Source organism: Dermacentor albipictus, unplaced genomic scaffold (genome assembly GCF_038994185.2).
Source record: "Dermacentor albipictus isolate Rhodes 1998 colony unplaced genomic scaffold, USDA_Dalb.pri_finalv2 scaffold_19, whole genome shotgun sequence".
NCBI lineage: Eukaryota > Metazoa > Arthropoda > Arachnida > Ixodida > Ixodidae > Dermacentor > Dermacentor albipictus.
Window position 1 is genome coordinate 7,206,866 of NW_027225573.1, and position 18,985 is coordinate 7,225,850.

General features: G+C 44.3%; 1 protein-coding gene across 1 annotated transcript in view; it reads right to left on the reverse strand.

Moving 5' to 3' along the window:
• LOC135917098 (protein mini spindles-like) overlaps positions 1 to 18,985 on the reverse strand; it is a 74,228-nt gene that overhangs the window by 36,021 nt on the left and 19,222 nt on the right. Inside the window, exons 8-9 of the mRNA XM_070529270.1 lie at positions 15,559 to 15,678; positions 5,965 to 6,117 (exon numbers count right to left, since the gene is read on the reverse strand). Coding sequence (XP_070385371.1) covers positions 5,965 to 6,117; positions 15,559 to 15,678 — 273 coding nt within the window. The remainder of the gene's footprint in view (positions 1 to 5,964; positions 6,118 to 15,558; positions 15,679 to 18,985) is intronic.

The following is an 18,985-nucleotide window of genomic DNA, read 5'->3' on the forward strand; positions in this document are numbered from 1 at the left end:
AGATGGGACAGTCCTTTTATATTTTGGAGGAAATTTGGAAGGCAAATCTCTCTCCGCAATAAATGATTGCCATGAAACACGGATCAACTATTAAACTCAGAACCTCATTGGTATTCAGTACAACATCACGTCACCAGTTCTTTAGCCTCAGAGGGGAAAGTAAGCACCCGATTATACTGTATTCAACAGACAGTATATTGATAAAAGAATATTTTCCCGACCTTCATATACTAGAAATGAGCTGTAGTCAGCGCTGGCATACTAACTTGAAGTTCCCTTTATTGAAGGGAAAAAAAGGCAAATACTAAGTCAAACTAAAGTGATAGATTGGTGCCCAAGAATCTCCAAGGCATCAGTATTATCACAAACAAAGCATTAATAATTGAGAAGTTGAGGTAAATGCAGGACGTGATTAGAGAGTCCCGAAGGACATTCAAGCCTTTGCAAAATGAAGAAAGCACTCCTCAGTTAAATACCATCACTAGTACTCAACCACTCGTTGCAAAAAGACATCCTTGTATTGTATTACAAGACAAAATAAATGCTACTTGTCCAGTTCTATTTTATTTTTTAAAAAAAGCTCACTGAAATTACCCTTGACAATACCACGGGTGGTCGAAAGGTTTCGTTTTTGCTCGACTCCGTACCGCCCATGCTTTCGCGTGTCAGTAGTTTTGTTGTTGTGTAGTGCTGCACTTGTTTTGGTGGCTTGCGAAACTAGAATTATCTGCTACTTGCAGTTTGTGCAACTTCTATGTGATGTCACGGGATGCCCGAATGGTCTACGCGACTAGACCAAAAAACAGATGCAATGGTGAATCCGTCGCTCTGTCTTGGCTTGGTACAGCCATCTGTCGGGTGGTATTTTACTCAATGACGGCAGCAAAGGATGGTGATGGCGTACGCAACGTCACCACTCCCCCGGTTTGGTGGCGGGAGATTTGAATTTCAAAAAAAGGTATTCAGACCCTTCAGATGCAATTTTCTCATGAACTAAGTTTTTTCTTGGCATGAAACAGGCATGGTGAGGTTTCTGGAATGCTATTTTAAATCCTATTTTCACTTGCCACCGTGTTGACCTTGCAGCAGCAGCAATGGAAAACTCAAACTCAGCAAGGCCACAAGTCAGTTTCTCCACCAGGCTCCACTTCTCTGCGAATACCTTCATGGAAGTCAACGTAGTACTAGCTGCAATGGATACAGAAGGGCCATCATCCCCGATGTGATCCATGACGGCGACGTATAAGTGCTAAAAGCTACAGGAGCAGGAAACATGTCATGGCTACCATGTTTTAACGTTACTATTTGTGGTGACTGCAGTATAGGAAAGGTCCGTGCACCACATTTCACCAATTAGACGTTTGTGATCTTGTATGATGAGAAAAATAGCTCGTATAAGTGATTTAAAGCGCTTCAAAGTTCTTTCATGTTTGAAGGGCAGGCAGTAGCGCTGAAGTTCTGCAGTTTCTTAGCAACTCCAGGCACTGCATTCTTCGGTATCAGTAACTGAAATCGACAACTAGTATGCATTGGTGAATGCTAAGCCCAGGCGAAAACGAAAAAGTAGTGATACCTTATGTGAACAAAAAATTGTAACTATGGCTTAAGTGGTCAGCGATAACCTTAGGGTCAATGGCGACAGAGAGGGGGATTCATTGCAACTATATTTAAACTAGAATTACTTATTAAGTGGGGACACATTAACAAGGCTTTACTGTATCGGCTTACATACACCTGAGTTACGCGAAAGCTTTTAGAGACCTTCATAACTAGAACTGAGCTGTAATCAGTGCTGGCATACTAATTTGGACTTCCCTGTATTCAGAGTAGACCATACTGTATATCATGATTTAAATGTACCCAAGTTACTGATAACTTGCTACACCCTCTTTATGCAATGCTAGGAGATTCAAGCATGTGCAACACAGTCTTTTCTTGCACAAAACTTGCGCACATTAAAATTTTATGATAAATCTGCAGGTATTTGATTCAAAATTTACTATTTGCACATCCCTAGTCATCACTTTCTAGCATCTGCATGTGCAACAGAGAATAAACGCCCTAAAAGAGGTACTGTAATGCCAGCGAGTTGCAGCTGTCACACAAGTGACCTCGTTTCAAACACGCATTTTGACCGAACAGCAACTGCCTCAATCAGTAGCTAGCTGCTGAATTTTTTAAGCACACATCAGAATAACAATGACAACCTCTGAAAAGCACCACTGTATAAAAAAAATGCAAAAGAGAAAGCTAATGGTACATTTTCAGTCTGTCATTTTGCCATTTCCGTACTCGAAATGAACAAAGCCTAATATTGTATTTACTCGTGTAATGAACACACACCCCAAATTAGTTGCGAAAAATCTAATTTTTTCTTTTTCCCCTCACGTATTAAACAGACCTCCAACTTTACTACTGTGCAGTCTTATAATTGAACAGCCGTGCTCAAGCTTTTTGAAGAGGCTACCATCTGACTCGCGCACATGTGTTTGAAGCAAGCGCACTTAATACTTAACGCATCCTTACTGCCAGTGTTGGCGCAAAGGCACCTCGCAGATTCGACAAAGAAACATAACTGGCTCTCTGCAACATACGCAGTTTACGTACTTTACGCTGACGTAATAGAAGAGCGTGCGGGCGACATGTGTGGTCAGGCGTGGTGCACGGCAGAGTTAAAGGCCCCCTGAAATTGTTCGGACAAATATTGTAGACGCGTAGGGTACAGCTTAAGTACAACATTCGCACCATAATTTAAGGGAAGCGTTACGTAATAATGGAGCTGCAAGCTGTTACTACAAGTTACCCTCCTCCCTTGCCATGCTTTTCCTCCTCAACTCGTTCGCCGAGCGATCGGGACTAAGCTCGGCCTTCACTGGTTCTGCGTCATGATGCGACGTCACATCGTCCACTTCCGGTTGTTTTGGAGCCCGCCACCGCCCACACGAAACCTCTCCGCTAGCCGCTTGGACGTCGACGCCAAGTGAGGGCTATCGAAGCAGCGTGCGTTGCGAGCATTCTGTAGTAGCGCCGACCGTGTCTGGTATTACGGTAACCACAGGCAAGCTGGGTGTTTCGGCAGATGGCTGTAGGTATAAACTCAAGCTGGTGAAGGAACTTTAGCGTAGACGTACGTGAGCGGCCTGATCGGTCTGCACGATCCAGCCACTTGTTGGCGCAGAGCTTAACTAGCCAAACAAAGAGCTAGTATTGCTCTAACCAAGCAGAAAACATTTTAAACATCTACAAAAAAAAGTGTTCATGATTATACAAAAAAAATTACACCACCAGCAAAAAAGAATACGTTTTGTTACTGCTACTGTGTGGTTGAGTTGTATGCCACCAGGTGGCTGCACCATGCAGGCCATTCACATTTGCGCTTCTGCTCACCTGTTAAACGTCACAGTCAAGCGGCCAGGCCCTGTCCCCTTGCGCTTACCATAATACCGAACTCGCGAAACACTATTGCGTTAGTAATCTTCCGGTGTAAAGTGACGGCCGCAATCGTGCAAATCCTGGCACCGATCGGATAACGGCAGTCCGATGCGCTGCAGCCAGTCCGCTCGTCTACTGGCTTGCAGAGAAACAATGTCGCAGCTGGACGTTTGCAGCCCACAATGCAACAAAGTCGAACCATAGCGCTCGCGAAAAGACAGACCTACTCTGACCGCGGAGCTCTCGTCAAAATGAAGTACGTTGTAATACAAGCAGACGAGATTTGCTGTGTGCCGGAAGTGCTTAACTGTACTGAAAAATTGCTCTTGTGCATTCTCTTTATGTTACTTTCTTTTTATAAAAACACGTCAACAAACATTCTAACTATCACGAACATGATTTGTTCAACATAAAGTTGGAAAAATTATCGATCACGCGCCCTGATCAGCCAATCGGATAGTTCGCCCCACTGACGTCGTCTGGGTAGGGGCGGCCTAAAATTTCGCCGAGCAGTGTGCTGCAATCGGCAGCGATGTGCATTTTTAAAGCCTGATAATAAATTGCACGCTTTACGCGGAGCACTTAGATGTGTCAATTAATGATCAGAAGGACCTACTCTAACGACTCACTACTTTTGTAGAAAATCGTCCAAATCGTTTCAGGGTCCCTTTAAGTGAAAAAGGGGCGGCTGACACTTGATCGGCATAGTGGTTTATAGTCGGGCTTAGTGTCGAATTAGCGTGTCGGTGGCTCGCATTTCTGCCTGCCATGGGTTTCGACGTTTGTGATGAGACTTAAAAGGCCCCTCACCAAGTCTGGCCATGTTGAGCTGACAAGCACAGAGCATACGTTGCGTGATAACGATCATGTCTGCAAAGTACTACATCGCTACGTGCCCCGGAAAGATATGAAATTTCAAACTGAACACCGTTTTTCCTTCTCGTCATGGCCGCTGCGCTCCAAGCCGGAGGATGGTGTACTCGCATACCTGCGCATATGTGCTCGAGTCCTCAGTGTGACGTCGCTCGTGGTGACACGTGACTTCGAGAATTATTCAATGCACCATCTGTTATTTGTGTGATCTGTTGCTTGAATTGACGAACTGAAGTTTAGAGAAATAAAACACACAAACGGAACGTTTGTGTGCTATTTGCTTTACTTCACACCGAAGCAAGAGTTGTACATCCGCTTTGTCTGATTGTTCCCACGGTCGTGCGGTCACATGCGCAGGCACCGAAACTATGCCATTTTCTACCGTGTTCCAGCGCGTCATCATGCTCTGCAATCCACTTGTTCTGCCTCAGTATTCGTGTAGCACTGAATTATACTGATAGTCATGTGTCCTTGTGAATGGCGTGCAAAATCGTGTGCTGTGCGAAACGATAACAGCTCGCGTGCAACGCCTCCAGTAAAAATGTGCATCGCCGAAAAAAAAGAAAGAAAGCGAGGAGAAAAAAGAAAGTGAAGGCGGGGCCCGTGACGTATGTGTCACACGATTCTCGAGGTCCAGCATGGGAGAACGCACGGGAGGAATTTCGCTTGCGAAGGCTAGACAGGGGAAGTGGAGAGGAGTCTCGCTATGCAATGGAGCCCTCCTGCTGAAATCATGGGTTCGCGGCACTGAAATATTTGTATCTCGACTATTAACGAGCCGACATGAAAGATTTTTTTTCGGCAGAAAGCTTCCCAGAGGACACGTAACAACTTCCAGCATATAACCAAAATTTCCTATGGGGCCTGGTGAGGGTCCCTTTCAGTCGAGTTATACACCTGCTGCGGGACATAGAGTTTATTTGCTCACAAAACGGAAATGCTGATCAGACACCGATAAACTTTGATATGCAGACGAGCAGGATGGTCCAGGAAAGAGATGCACACAGAGTGCTTGTCAAAATAGGTGTGTGCTTCAATGTGATGCTTGCGATAACAGCAGACGGCCGGAAGCGGCTGCGAGGAAGAGCTGTGGCGCAATTGGAGATTGCAGACTTTGTGCAGCTGACGCGTTGGTTCTTTATTCTATGATGGAACCACTATGCGGATGACATGGCCAGCGACCTGAATGGCAGGTATGGTGGTTGCGATAGAAAATCAAGTTACAGGTTGCAAACGGTATACATGTATTTTTACTACAAAGATAAGTTACCTTATGCATGTTCCAAATCATTACCGTCTTACTTTACTATTTTTGCTGTTTTGAAAATGTCTCCATGAAATTTACCCCACATAACAAATGAAGCCCCAACTTTGCTTCAGTGAATTGGGAAAAAAGTGTGTTCATTACGTGACTACATACAGTACCGTAAAGTTAAGTTTTGGAGCAATTTTGACCACCCAGTGTTCAGCTTTATGCAAAATCCAGGCACAAGAACTTTTACATGTTGGCTCCGTTGAATAGTGGCCAAGAATCGATCCTCCCCCTGTAGTTCTGTGCAACGCCAAGCAGCATAACTCAATGATGACCAAGCCTCTGCAGTACACATTTAAACACAAGCCAGTCAATGAACAAAAAAACAGAACCATGAAAAGCCTGACCTCGTAGAGCATGTTAATGGCCTTGATGTGCATATTGAAATCAGTGCTGAAGCAATTGGCCACCAGTGAAGGGGCCCAGTTAGCCTCCACCACCTGCCCCTTCAGCTGCTGGTAGAACTCCTCACGTGGAGCGCTGAAGTTCCACTTGAGCAGCTGTGACAAAAGAAAGTAAAAAAAAGGAAAGGAGACTTTACTGAAAACATTTCCCAAATGAGAGTTATACATCCCATATTTCAAAACAAGTGGCAAACAAGCACATTTACGACAGCGGCACATTTATGAGAGCCGCCTTACATTTTATAGGCGCTTCCATGGACACATAGGCGGAATCAAAGAAGAATGGTGCGTCCCTGTTATGGCATGGTTTTGCTGATAAAGAGTTTTGGTATGAGCAGTCTTTCCACACTAGGTAACTACACTACTAACTACACAGCAGTAACTACACAGCGGAGCAGGCTTGCAATTTTTCTACATTTATAGCATTCAGGGAAATGCTTGTCGTCACTGTTCCATAATGAGGCTGTTTAGGCATGTTGGCAAGACATGACAAAAACACTTAAGCACACAACCATACGAGGACAGTGAAAGAAGACAGGAGACACGTGAGCACTAGTGTGTCTGCCTTCTTTCACCGTCCTTGTCTGATTGTGCACTTAAAAGCTTTCTGTTGCTGTTCCCATGTGGATGCATGCGTGGGTTGCACTTGGTGCCATAAACCAATTCCTTTTACAAGTTTTTATAAACATGTCCTACGTTCTGCCAGACAGCAGAAGCACGTAGCAGACGGTTTCAGTTTACTTCAGAAATTTGTTCTTTGTGTGCAGTCATAAATTTTCAGATGACATTGTCCTGTTCAGCAACACTCGGGACGAGTTACAACAAATGAGTGAGGATCTTAACACGTAGAGTGTAAGAGTGGGGTTGAAGATTAATATGCAGAAGACAAAGATAATGATCAATAGCTGGGCAAGTGAACAAGAGCTCAGAATCACCAGTCAGACTCTGGAGTCTGTGAAGGAGTTCGTTTACCTAGGTCAATTACTCACAGGGGACCCTGATCATGAGAAGGAAATATATGGAAGAACAAAAATGGGTTGGATTGCATACGGCAGGCTTTGCCAGATCCTGACTGGGAGCTTACCACTATCAATGAAAAGAAAGGTGTACAGTCACTACATTCTACCGGTGCTGACCATGTGGGGCAGAGACTTGGAGACTGACAAAGAAACTTGAGAACAAGTTAAGGACCGCGAAAAGAGCCATGGAACAAAGAACGTGAGGCATAAAGTAAAGAGACAGGAAGAGAGCAGTGTGGATCAGAGAGCAAGCAGGGATAACCGATATTCTAATTCATAATTAGAGAAAAAAATGGAGCTGAGCCGGTCATGGATTGCGTAGGTTAGATAACCGGTAGACCATTAGGGTTACAGAGTGGATGCTAAGAGAAGGGAAGCACAGTCAAGGACGGCAGAAGACCAGGTGGGGTGATGAAATTAAGAAATTCTCAGATGCTAACTGGAATCAGTTGGTGCAGGGCAGGGGTGATTGGAGATCGCAGGGACATAAATAACTGGAGATCGCCTTCGTCCTGCAGTGGACATAAAATAGGCTGCTGGTGATTATAACTGCTGCTCCAATACTGCATACTATATGGTGTACGTGGTATTAAAGGGTCCCTGAAATGGTTAGAACAAACTTTATGGACACGTAGGGCACAGCCACCTTTCATATGGGATGCGGTGCGGGGTGGCGGAATCCATGAAAGAATGGCAACAGCGACGCTTTTGTGGATCGCTCATACGGCGACAACTGATAAGGTGAAAGCCCTAAAATTAGCCATTTCAATCATCAGTTGAACGACCCGTCAGAATAATTAACAATTTGCCATGGTCTTCTGAAGTTTGTGATGTTGAGATTTCACTGTATTGCTCTCCCCAAGTAAAAAAAAAAGTTTGAGCAGCGTAATCGTGAACACTTTCTCTTTTTAAATGCACAAAATGTTCCAATTATTTATAACTAGGAGCTTCAAAATTCGGCTAATTATAGAGTTTCCTATGTAGCCGTTATAGTTTGAGTTATGCGAGGCACCGTGGCAAAATATAGTCATTAAATTTTATTTTATTTCCTTAAAGGCCCCAGTGAAGGGGTATTACATAAAGGGCGGGTATATATGAAAAATTGAAGGCCATATTTTTATTACAGGTTAAAGTATTTAATGTGCTAGGACAGGTTATGACTGATTTCGTTAGAAAGGCTGTTCCAGTCTGTTGCTGCACGAAAAAAAAATGAAGACGAAAAAGGTACAGTGTGCGTATGCAGGCGCGCGACTTGTGGATGACCGGTGCGACTGGAGATGCGTGCCAGGCGGAGAATGTATAGTGTATTGCCAAGTGAGCTGTAAAAGAAATTCTGAAAAAGAAAAAGACTACCAATGCGGTGGCGATATGCAAGCAATGATAAGCTGGAGTCTGTTTTAAGTGCCAATATACTCATGTCCTAGGAGTACTTAGAATGAATAAAACTTGCAGCTCGATTTTGAAGGCATTCCAGTTGATTGATGTGATATACTTGATGAGTGTTCGAAATGAGGGGTGCACTTCTAATTTCGCCCCGATGAGAGACTGATAGGCTAGTAATTTTACATTTTTGGGGGAGTGGCGCAAATGGAGTTTTAAAGACCCGAGTGTTCTGTTAGTAGATGAAATGATGTTCATAATATGCGTTTCCCAGATTAAATCACTACAAAGGGTTACTAAGAGATATTTGTAGGAAGGAACTAATTCAAGGTTGATGTCAGCAATTTGGTAAGAGAAAACAAGCGTATTTCTGCAGCGGTGGAAGGAGACAGTCTTACATTTGTTTGGGTTTAGTTCCACTAGCCAAAGGTTACACCATTCCTGTATACTTCGCAGGTAGGTCGCTTTGAAGGGACATGTTATCAGAAATGCTGTTAAATTTATGATAAATTACACAATCGTCTGCAAACACACTGATGTTAGAAGATACATGCATTGGTAGGTCATTAACGTAAATTAGAAATAGTAGTGTACCAAGGACAGTCCATCATTGTGGCCACTCTTTCTTATGTAAAAAATTTTCACAAAAAGCATCGCACTGTAGCTTATTTAGCTTTTTGTATAGCACCGCAAATTGCCAATGTCTAGCCAAACATTGTGTAAAATTACTGGAACTATGCAGAAGTCGGGACTTTTGAACAAATTTTTGTTTCCAGTTCCCTGCAATATAACCTTAAACTTTTGCTAATAGTGCTGAGAGATATCGCAATTTCAAGTAGATATCAGCATTGTTCCCATCTTCAAGAGTATGTATGTCGAGTTTCGTTAGTACTATAGGGCAATTATAAGTGTACAAGGTTATATTTATGGGATTGTGTAAAAAGTTAGTTGTGTCCCAAATACATGTATATTTTTCATAGTTCAAGTAATCGAACGCACTGTTCAGACATATACCGGTACTTGGGGGTCTACAAACAGCTATATAAGCTACAGCACAATAGTTTTCATGAAAATTTATTGCACAATAGATGCACAATAGAGTGCCCGCAAAATCCCAACATTTTGCCTTTGCGTAGGACATAGCTCAAGAACTATAGCAGCTACATAAGAACTATTGACGTACAGTCAAACCCACTTATAACAATTTTCAAGTGTGACATTCCATTGTTATAACCAGGTTGCACGAAAAGAAAAAAAAAGAAAGGAACATTGGGGATGGAAGAGCTGTTGTCAGAAAACTATAATGGAGGGGAGGCCAATTCCTTTCCCCACCACCTTCCTCCATCTGGCTATCAATTGTGTCGATTTCTGTAAGTGTTTAACTATGCTTCCTGCGCACTACGATCACGTGTAACAAGCCGCGGCTGTCGGCGTTCAAGAATGGCACTGCTATAACAACTAGAAAGAGGGGGTCATGGGCGGCAAGTGACATGCGAGCTCTGCTGAGGCATCACTTTGGGGGCCCCAAAAGGGGCCTTTTAAATAATGCGCGAAGATTGCCGCGGCAGCCTCTCAGCTTGAGAAATCCAGAAGAAACGCTGGGGTGAGATCGCCACAAGCATCTCGTCCTGTACTTCTCGCCGGCTTGCATGAGAAAACCCCCTGTCAGTCAGCCTTGCTTGATTTACGTGAACCTTGCCGACATCCTCCTCCAAGGCATCGACGTGCTCCATGTAGTGCAGCGGAAGGTCCCTTGTGAAAACGAAACCTCAGAGGGACTGAATCATCTGCAGAGCTTTGTGCGAGGACAACGTTGAGGCAGCCTGCCCTATTGCGTCATTGCTGCTGTTGTCACCGTCACTGTCTCTATTTGATGCAGGCACATTTGTGACGATGGCCTCATCGGTTAGAAGTTCCGATGTTTCTAATGCGTCGTCTGCATGTAGAAACTCTTCCTAGTCCTGAAGCATCCTTGTCAACTGTAGACCAAAGTTCACTTCTTCGGTGGGAGCTTCGCAGGCTTCGTATATGCCATTGCTGCCTTGGAAAAAGCATGTTTTCCTAAAGTAGTTCCCCACCATAAAAGCACTTACTTTGGACCACACACCGAAGATAAACTGCACGGCCGTCAATAGGTTGATCTTGAAGTCAGGTTGCTCCCCGCTTGTCTGTGTGGCCATGTCCATCAACAAGACTAACTTCTTTAGGAAGCAGCAACGATACATGACCCCAAATATGGTGATGACGTCGGTGCCGATGGGCTGCAAACGTGGAAGTTTCTTTCCTGCCCTCGTGTTCGGTAGCAGGAAAGAAACTTCCATGCTTGACAGCTTAGGATTGGAGTGGTGGGCACCACAAATATCTAGGATGAGAGCCACCTTTCACTTAAATCGCTCAATACATTGATTTAACTTGAAGAGCCACTCACGAAAAAGTTGAGTCATCCATGCCTTGCGTTTGTGACGGTAGTGTACCGGTAACCTGGCAACACCATGGAAGCAGCAGTGATTTTTTTATATCTCCCAATGACAAATGCAAGGCTCTTGTCGTTCTTGTCCATGTTGGTGCACAAAAACACAGTGAGGCACGCAGCTTGCCATTTTTTGTCGCCCTCACATGTGTCAGCTTCGAGTGCATACGTCTTGGACGACAACATCTGGAAGAATAGTCCTGTTACATCACCATTATTAATGTCGCTGTCAACGTAGTTGTCGACGATACATGGCAGCGTCTTCTTCACCCACTTCTGCTTTGCCTCCACGTCAAGTGAAGCGTCCTTGCCAGTGATGGCTTTGTAAACAATGCTGTGCCTCTCTCTGAAGAGCTGTACCCAGTCGCCACAGGGCTGGAAGTCCACATTGTTGACGAGTAAGGCAAACTGCTTCGCCTATGTGGCCAGAATTAGCCCACTGATGGGCAAGTTTATGGCACTGGTACCAAGAAACCACTTGTAGAAGGCCTCTTCTACCTCCTTATAGGCACCTTGTCGAACTTCTCTGCTGAGTGCCTGATTGTAGACACAATCGGTTGCGATAGTCCGTACTTCTTCATCAAGTCACAGACTTTTGCTGTCTTTGTAGCCCTTCACGATACTGCACTTTGTTTCCAAATGTAGAACAGCGCGTTCTTTTCACCGCCAATGTTGTGCATTGCTGATGATCAGGGGGGGATCAGCCATCTTTCGTTTCAGCGGCGAGTCAAACGAGGCGAAGAAACCATGTGGCCAGGAACGACTACGATGCAACCAACAAAGACATGCACGAGTGACTTAATCCGTTGGCAGAACTGTGCAGAGCCAGCCTGCAATCAGGGAGCAGCACTGTCAGTGCAGTTGGCGCAGTCCATTCGTGTCTGGAGGGGTGGAAGGACGATGGCAGAGAGGCGCACGAGGCTGGCAATGTGGAGAAGGCAGGAAAACGGGTTCTATTTTATGAGTGCGCAGCGGGTGATGGAGAGGCGGGAATTTCTTTCTTGTTTTTCCTTTTTAAGGATTTCGCATTCCATTACTTTTAGGCACAGACGCCCAGCTGCCAGACTTCATCGTTATAACTAATATTGTGGCATGAGGGCGCTATACTAAGTGGCTTATTTCACCATATAAAGCACAAAAGTTGATGGTGCAGCAGCTCCTTGTTATAACCAATATATTGTTGAAACCAGTATTGCTAAAAATGGGTTCGACTGTATTTGAAATCTGCTTGACAAACTCCATAAATTGGTGAATTTTCTTCTAGTACAACTAGAAGCTTTGAGAAGCATCGTCCCTTAAGGGGGTATGGTAGGGTAAACCACCCAAAAAAAATTGAATTTGCAATTTTGGCACAGAAAAATCGACTCCACTATTATGAACAAACCTGCTGAAGTGCGACCTCGAGCACCCGCTCAAAGCGGTTCAAATGTCACGCCGAAGTGTGCCGCATGCGTTGGCTTTAAGGCTGGTGGACGGAAGCCAGTTTGTTTATCATTATTGTGCGCGGTTTTCTTCGTTATGGCGCGGTTTTTATTTTTCTGCTCGTGTGCGTGTGTGATAAGTAAATGATTTGTACTAAAGTATTGGATATTAACTAAAACAAATCAAAAGATCCACCCAATCGTAGCAACAGCCACAAAGGAATCCCATACGGGTTCCTCGAAATAAAAGCATCATAGTTGATGAAAAATGTGTCCCGGCCTTGGGCTTCAACCTGAAAACACCACCTTTCTGGGGCAGCCACTCTAGCATCTAAGCTAACATGGTTGCGAGGAGATGTCAGGGCGAAGTCGAATTTGTTAACAACTCAAAGCAAGAGTTTGACGTAATAGTCCTTTGTAGAAAAGAACTAATACGTCAAACTCTTGCTTTTGCTTACGTGGTCATGGTCGCCTCTGTTTCGTGTTTCAAATGTATTACTTGCCCAGAAAATGGAACGATCGTCCAGCAAATGGAACAGAAAGAGAACTTGAAAGGTAATCAGTCTTTTGAGAAGATGTATTCATGGACAAACACAGAAAACCAAGGAGTCTCTCGACCAACTCATCTGGTGTCACTTCCCTAAGAAAACTTTGTCAGTGCTAACACATTGAAGACAGCAACAATGCTGTAGCCTACTTCAATGATGGTAATTCTGCACGAAAAGCTGTTCTGGAGGCCCATGGAATTTTGCCAGGTCTGTTTTGTAATATTGCCATCGACAAGATGGACAAAACGCCTGTTGACAGGGCAGAATTCTATGACTCTGCCGAGAGCAAGGAAGGACGACGGATAAAAAGGAACACTAAGAAGGCTTTTGGGGGCACCTTCAAGAAAGTCAGAAGTGATATGCAGTCTCCAGGGGCAATGTGAGCATCCACAAGCAGTATTGGAACATAATGTTTTTTCTCAAATTGCATTTTTATGAATATTTCAAATTCAATGTACCTTTTCTCGGAAAGTATTCATTCCATTCCAGTGAAACTTTCTACACATCTACTACAACCAGTCATAAATATTCTGAACTAAAAAATCTTTGATGATATAAATGATAACACTGAAAACATTTACACTATAGAAAACCCCCCTTGTGGCTTTGTGCAAGGAGAGAGTGGATATAATATCTTTTTAGTTCAGCTATAACCTAAGGGTATTTAGAATAACACTGTGTAATACCATCACATTCCTCTGCGTGGTTGGGGAGAAAAGGTACATCAAATAATAAAACACACCTGAAATTTTGGAAGTGGGTCACAGGAAAGGCAAACCATCTAGACACAAACAAAGTGTCTTGAGTTGTACCCAAGAGCATGTTTCGTAAGCACGTGAAATTTGATGCGACTATCTTCAGCCGTTTCTAAAATATTACGTTCAAACCAACATATACCATTTACCCCTACCATACCTCCTTAAAGAAAAAGTTCTACCTGTGGAACTGACGCAGTAAGTAACTAAAAGATGCCTTAATTTTTACTGCTATGTCCTAGTAGACTAGCATTGTGCACACACTAGCACAAAAAGCACCATATGGTTATCATCAGTTATGCACGGGAAGTATCAGTGCTTCCTGCTTCTCATCGACGTTTCATTTTTTCACACGCGTGTGTTCAAGCTGATTCAGGCAAGTTGCGATTGAGTGTTTGTCATGAGCACACCATGCCACAGAGGCAATTCCAGCTACATGCCTGCAACTTCCCATAAAAGTTACTCAGAAGGCGACGATGGCTACTAAGAAATGCTATTCATAGAAATTCGCATCGGAGGATGAGGTTTTCGATGGCTTCGAATGAAGTGCAATAAATGTTGGTTTACTGCACGTAAATGTGCTCCGCAATGGGTACGTTTGTCATTGCAAAATGAGTGTACATGCATGCATTTTTCCATCATGCCAACAAAGGGCAAATATACGAGTAGCATATACTGATGAGACTTGTACACAAACGTTTGTTCTTTGAAATTTGCAAAATGGAGGGGTGCGACGTGCACAAAAGTGACACTTATAAATCTGGAAAATACAGTATAGTCGAACCCACTTATAACAATATTCAAGTGCCACAAAAATGTCATTGTTATAACCGATAACTGTTATTACGGCGTTGCATGACAAAGAAGAAAAATATGATGGCAGAGCTGAAGTGAGAAAACTATATTGGCGGGGAGGCCAGGGCACCTCCCTACCACCTTCGTCCATTCGGCTGCTGATTATGTTTGCTTGTTTACTTGCTTCCTGGGCGCTCTGATCACGTGCAACAAGCCGTGGCTGTTGGCGTTAAGGCAACTGCAAAGAGGGCGGCACTCAATATGGGAGCTCTGTCGAGACATCGCCTTGGTGGTCCAAAAAGGGGCCTTTTGAAATTGTGAGAAGCTTGCCACGGCAGCCTGTTGGCTTGAGAAATCCAGAAGAAACGCTGAGGCAAAATCGCCACAAGCATCTTGCCACGTACTTGCCACTGGCTTGCATTAGAAGAACCCATGTCCGTCAGCCTTGCATGCTTTACCCGAAGCTTGCCGACATACCTCTCCAAGGCAACCAGTAGCTCTGTGGAATGTTCCTCATGAGAACGAAGCGCCGGAGGAAGGGATTGAATCACCTGCAATGCCTCCTGTGAGGACAACGTTGAGCCTGCCCTACTGCGTCATCGCTGCCGTTGTCGCCGTCGCTATCCGATGCAAGCACGTTCGCAACGATCGCCTCATCAGTTAGAAGCACTTAGCTTCCAAATCTATAGCCGCGCGCTTTCTTTACACCGACAACGGCATGCATTGCCAATGATCAGCAGGTGGATCAGCCATCTCCAATTTCGGTGAAGAGTCAAATGAGGCTGAGAAACCACGTGGCCAGGAACGATTTCTGTGCAACTCACAAAGATCAACGCAAACGAATAAAGCTGTTGGCAACACTGTGCTGAACGAGGATCCAGCGAGCAATCTGGGAGTAGCACAGTTTTTCTTTTCGAGGATTTTGTATGTCACTACTTTTCGACATAGACACACAGAAGTCAGACTTCGTCGTTATAACTGTTAATGCGGCATCGAGGCATTGCAGTAAGCAGGTTATTTCACCATGAAAAACACACAACAGTTGATGGTGCAGCAGTGTATCATTGTTATAACCAATATATTGTTAAAACCGATATCGTTACAAGTGGGTTCAACTGTATGTCCACACCGCATGGCTATAACACTAACCAAGAGGGCCCTTTCGAATGCGATCCGCCTTTCTTTCAATTTGTTGACAGGCAGTAGAGGACTCATGTCCACCTCCTCCTTCTGAGATGACTTGCCAGGGCTCCCGGGCTTCACAGGCTTCTATATTCCAGTCAAAAAGGCAAAAACAAGGACAACAACAAGGAAACAAGGACACAAGGATAAAAACAGGGACAAGATGCTAGCACGACTAGCATCTTAATTTGTTCTTGCAAAGAAAAAAATATTTCTAAAGCTCCTCTCATTTGCTTACCCCTGATCTAAGCAGGTTATTACGTAATGCGCATGGCAGCACGAGTGCTGCTATGCGCATTGGAAGAAAATATGAATTGCACAGAATGTCAAGCAGTGGCCTTGTTTTTCGCTGTACTTGTCCACATACACACACAAGAAAACAAAGACCATCCCAACCTTTGACGATGTGCTTACGGTTGATCCAAGAGAGGATTGCATCTGTGATGTGCAATGAGAATATGTAAGCGTACATTGAAATCCTAGCATGTGGCCAAATTATTCCACTGAAAGCTACTGATAGAATAAGCTAGACGTCTTAGATGCCATCACGCACTTAATCAAATGGCTAGATGCCTTTACTTACATCTGAAGAGCAAACCAGAAGCAGGGTAGGTAATTTAAGCATTCTCTTATCCACCGAGCATGACTAGCCTGCCCTGGCTGCAGAGTACTGCTCAAAATACTGACAAAGTGCGAAAAGGAGTGGAATAGAATCGCCACATTATCCTGACCCAGGATTGCCCTCAAGAAACTCCTTGCGTTATTCCTGCAAGAAAATGGACACCTTGCTAGCCACACCAAATGGCATGCACTCAAAAAAAGAATATGGAGTTACCAAATTAGCTTCTTGTATATACCATATTTGCTCGCGTAATGAACGCACTCATGTAATGACCACACCCCCCAATTTGCTACTGTGCAGTCCCACGATCAAACAGCTGTGCTGCAGCTTTTCGGAGAGACTGCAATCTGACTCGCACATGTGATTAAAGAAAGCGCACCTAATGCTTAATGCCTCCTTTCCGCCAATGCCGGTGCAAAGGCACCTCGTAGATTCGAGAGAGAAAGAAACGCAACTGGCTCTCTGCAATATATGCAGTTTACATACTTTATGCTGATGTAATAGGAGAGTGCACTTGCATGCGGGATGCGCAGTCGGGCGCGGCGCACGGGATAGATGAAGTAAAGGAGGGGCGGCCGGTACCTAATCGGCATAGTGATCATAGTTGGGCATAGTGTCGAATTTGCGTGTCTATGGCTTGCTTTTCTGCCTGCCTTGGGTTTCAATGTGTGTGATAGTCCTTAATTCTAGTTACATTCCTGCTGCTGACACAGAGTTTATGTGCTCACAAAATGGAAATGCTGATCAGACGCCGATAAACTTTGACATGCCGACGAGCAGGAAGGTTGAGAAAAGAGACATACACAGTGTGCTTGTCAAAACAGGTGTGGGCTTTAATGTGATGCTTGCAAGAATGGCAGCTGGAAGTGGCTGCGAGGACAAGCTGGGGCGCGACTGGAGATCGCTGTTGGGAGCACGCATTCAGTTTCACCATGTGCGATTGGCGTAGGTCGCACTAAGTTCGAGTGGCTGCCAGGATGGTTCTTTATTCTATGGTAAAACTACAATGTGCATGAAGCGGCCAGCGGCCTGAACAGCAGGTCTGGTGGTCCCGATGTGGACTAAAGTTACGGTTTGCAAATAGTATACATGTGTTTTCACTGCAAAGATAACTTATCTTATGCATGTTACAAATCATTACAGTCTTACTTTTCAATTTTTGCCGTTTCGAAAATGTCGAAATGAAATTTACCCCACATTATGAATGCGCCCCCCAACTTTGCTTCGTTATTGGGAAAAGTGCGTTCATTACGTGGGTATAAATGGTATTCTTGTTGAAGAATTCTTTCATATATAGACAATATGAAGAAGTGATGGCACTAAGACACATGCTGTCGTAAGTATTGAACACATGTGCAGACTTGCTTTCCTTGTCTGGCAGGCAACGCAACTTACAAGCTTGTAGCCCACTTCCCAGTGACTCTGAAAAAGTCCTCATGCATTTCTTACTAATAGATTTTTGCTGAGCATGTCTTAGGTCAGCAACTACTGCCTTTAAAGGCACACTAAAGGCAAATACTACGTCAAACTAAATTGATAGATTAGTGCTGGATAATCTCTGAGGCGTCAATATTATTGCGAACAGGGCCTTATTAATCGAGAAATCGAGGTAAATGCAGGACATGATCAGAGATTTTCCCGGTACATTCAAGCACATGCCCGATGACGAAAGCACTTCTAACTTAAACTGTCACTAGTACTCAACTACTCGTTGCAAAAAACATCCTTGTATTGTATTTTAAGAACTAAAATGCTACTTGTCCAGTTCCATTTCATGTTTAGAAGAAAGAACTCATTGAAATTACTGCTGACAACGACGCGGGAGGCCGAAAGGTTTCGTTTTGGCTCGACTCTACGTTGCCCATACTTTCGCATTTCGTGTACTTTCCTGAATGCGTAGTGCTGCGCTGATTTTGCTGGCTCGCGAAACTCGCACAAACTGCAAGTAGCAGAGAATTCAACTTCCATGTGATATCGCGGGGTACCCGAATGGTCTGCGGCACTTGACCAAAAAGAAGCTGCAGGGGCAAATCCGCCGCGACTCTGTCTTGGCTCGGTGCCGCCATTTGTCGGATGCTGTTTTACTCGCCGATTACCGCAAAAAGTGCGGTGATGGCGTATGCAACGTCAGTTGGTGGCGGCAGATTTGAATTTCGAAAAAGGTATTCGGACTCTTCAGGTACAATTTTCTCGTAAGCTTAGTCCTTTCTTGGCATGAAACAATTGTTGCGAGGTTTCTTGAGTGGTATTTAAACAGGCCACCTCGACTTTGCATTTGCTTTTAGTGTCCCTTTAAGTCGCATCATATTGTTGCGCGATGAACATGTCAGTAAGAGGAGCAACTATTACGGGGCTATACTTACATTAAAACAAAACTTTTTTTAAAGCTTAACCTCATTAACTTGGCTTTTACACAGAGGGAATCCCTGGATATTGTCGTTATCTATGTCTAGAAAACATGTGCATGGTGCCCTACGAGGCCTGCACAATAGCGGTGATGGATGCCGACAGCTAAAGATGGGTTTCGGGTGGGGGAAAGGGCCTATAAAAATGCATCACTGCCAAAAACCCTGTTCTCACTGTACACTTGTACTGCTCCTTGCAGATTGCCACCTTTGCTTCTGCTTGCTTGCTTAGTATGGTCACATTGCCAAACCAAGATAATACCTTTTTTGGTGCCACGTACCTTGCTCCTCGAGCTGCTCTTGCGCAGGCGGCCCCCAGCACTTCCCCCAGCAGCACCCTCTTCCTCCTCAAGTGTGACCACCTCAG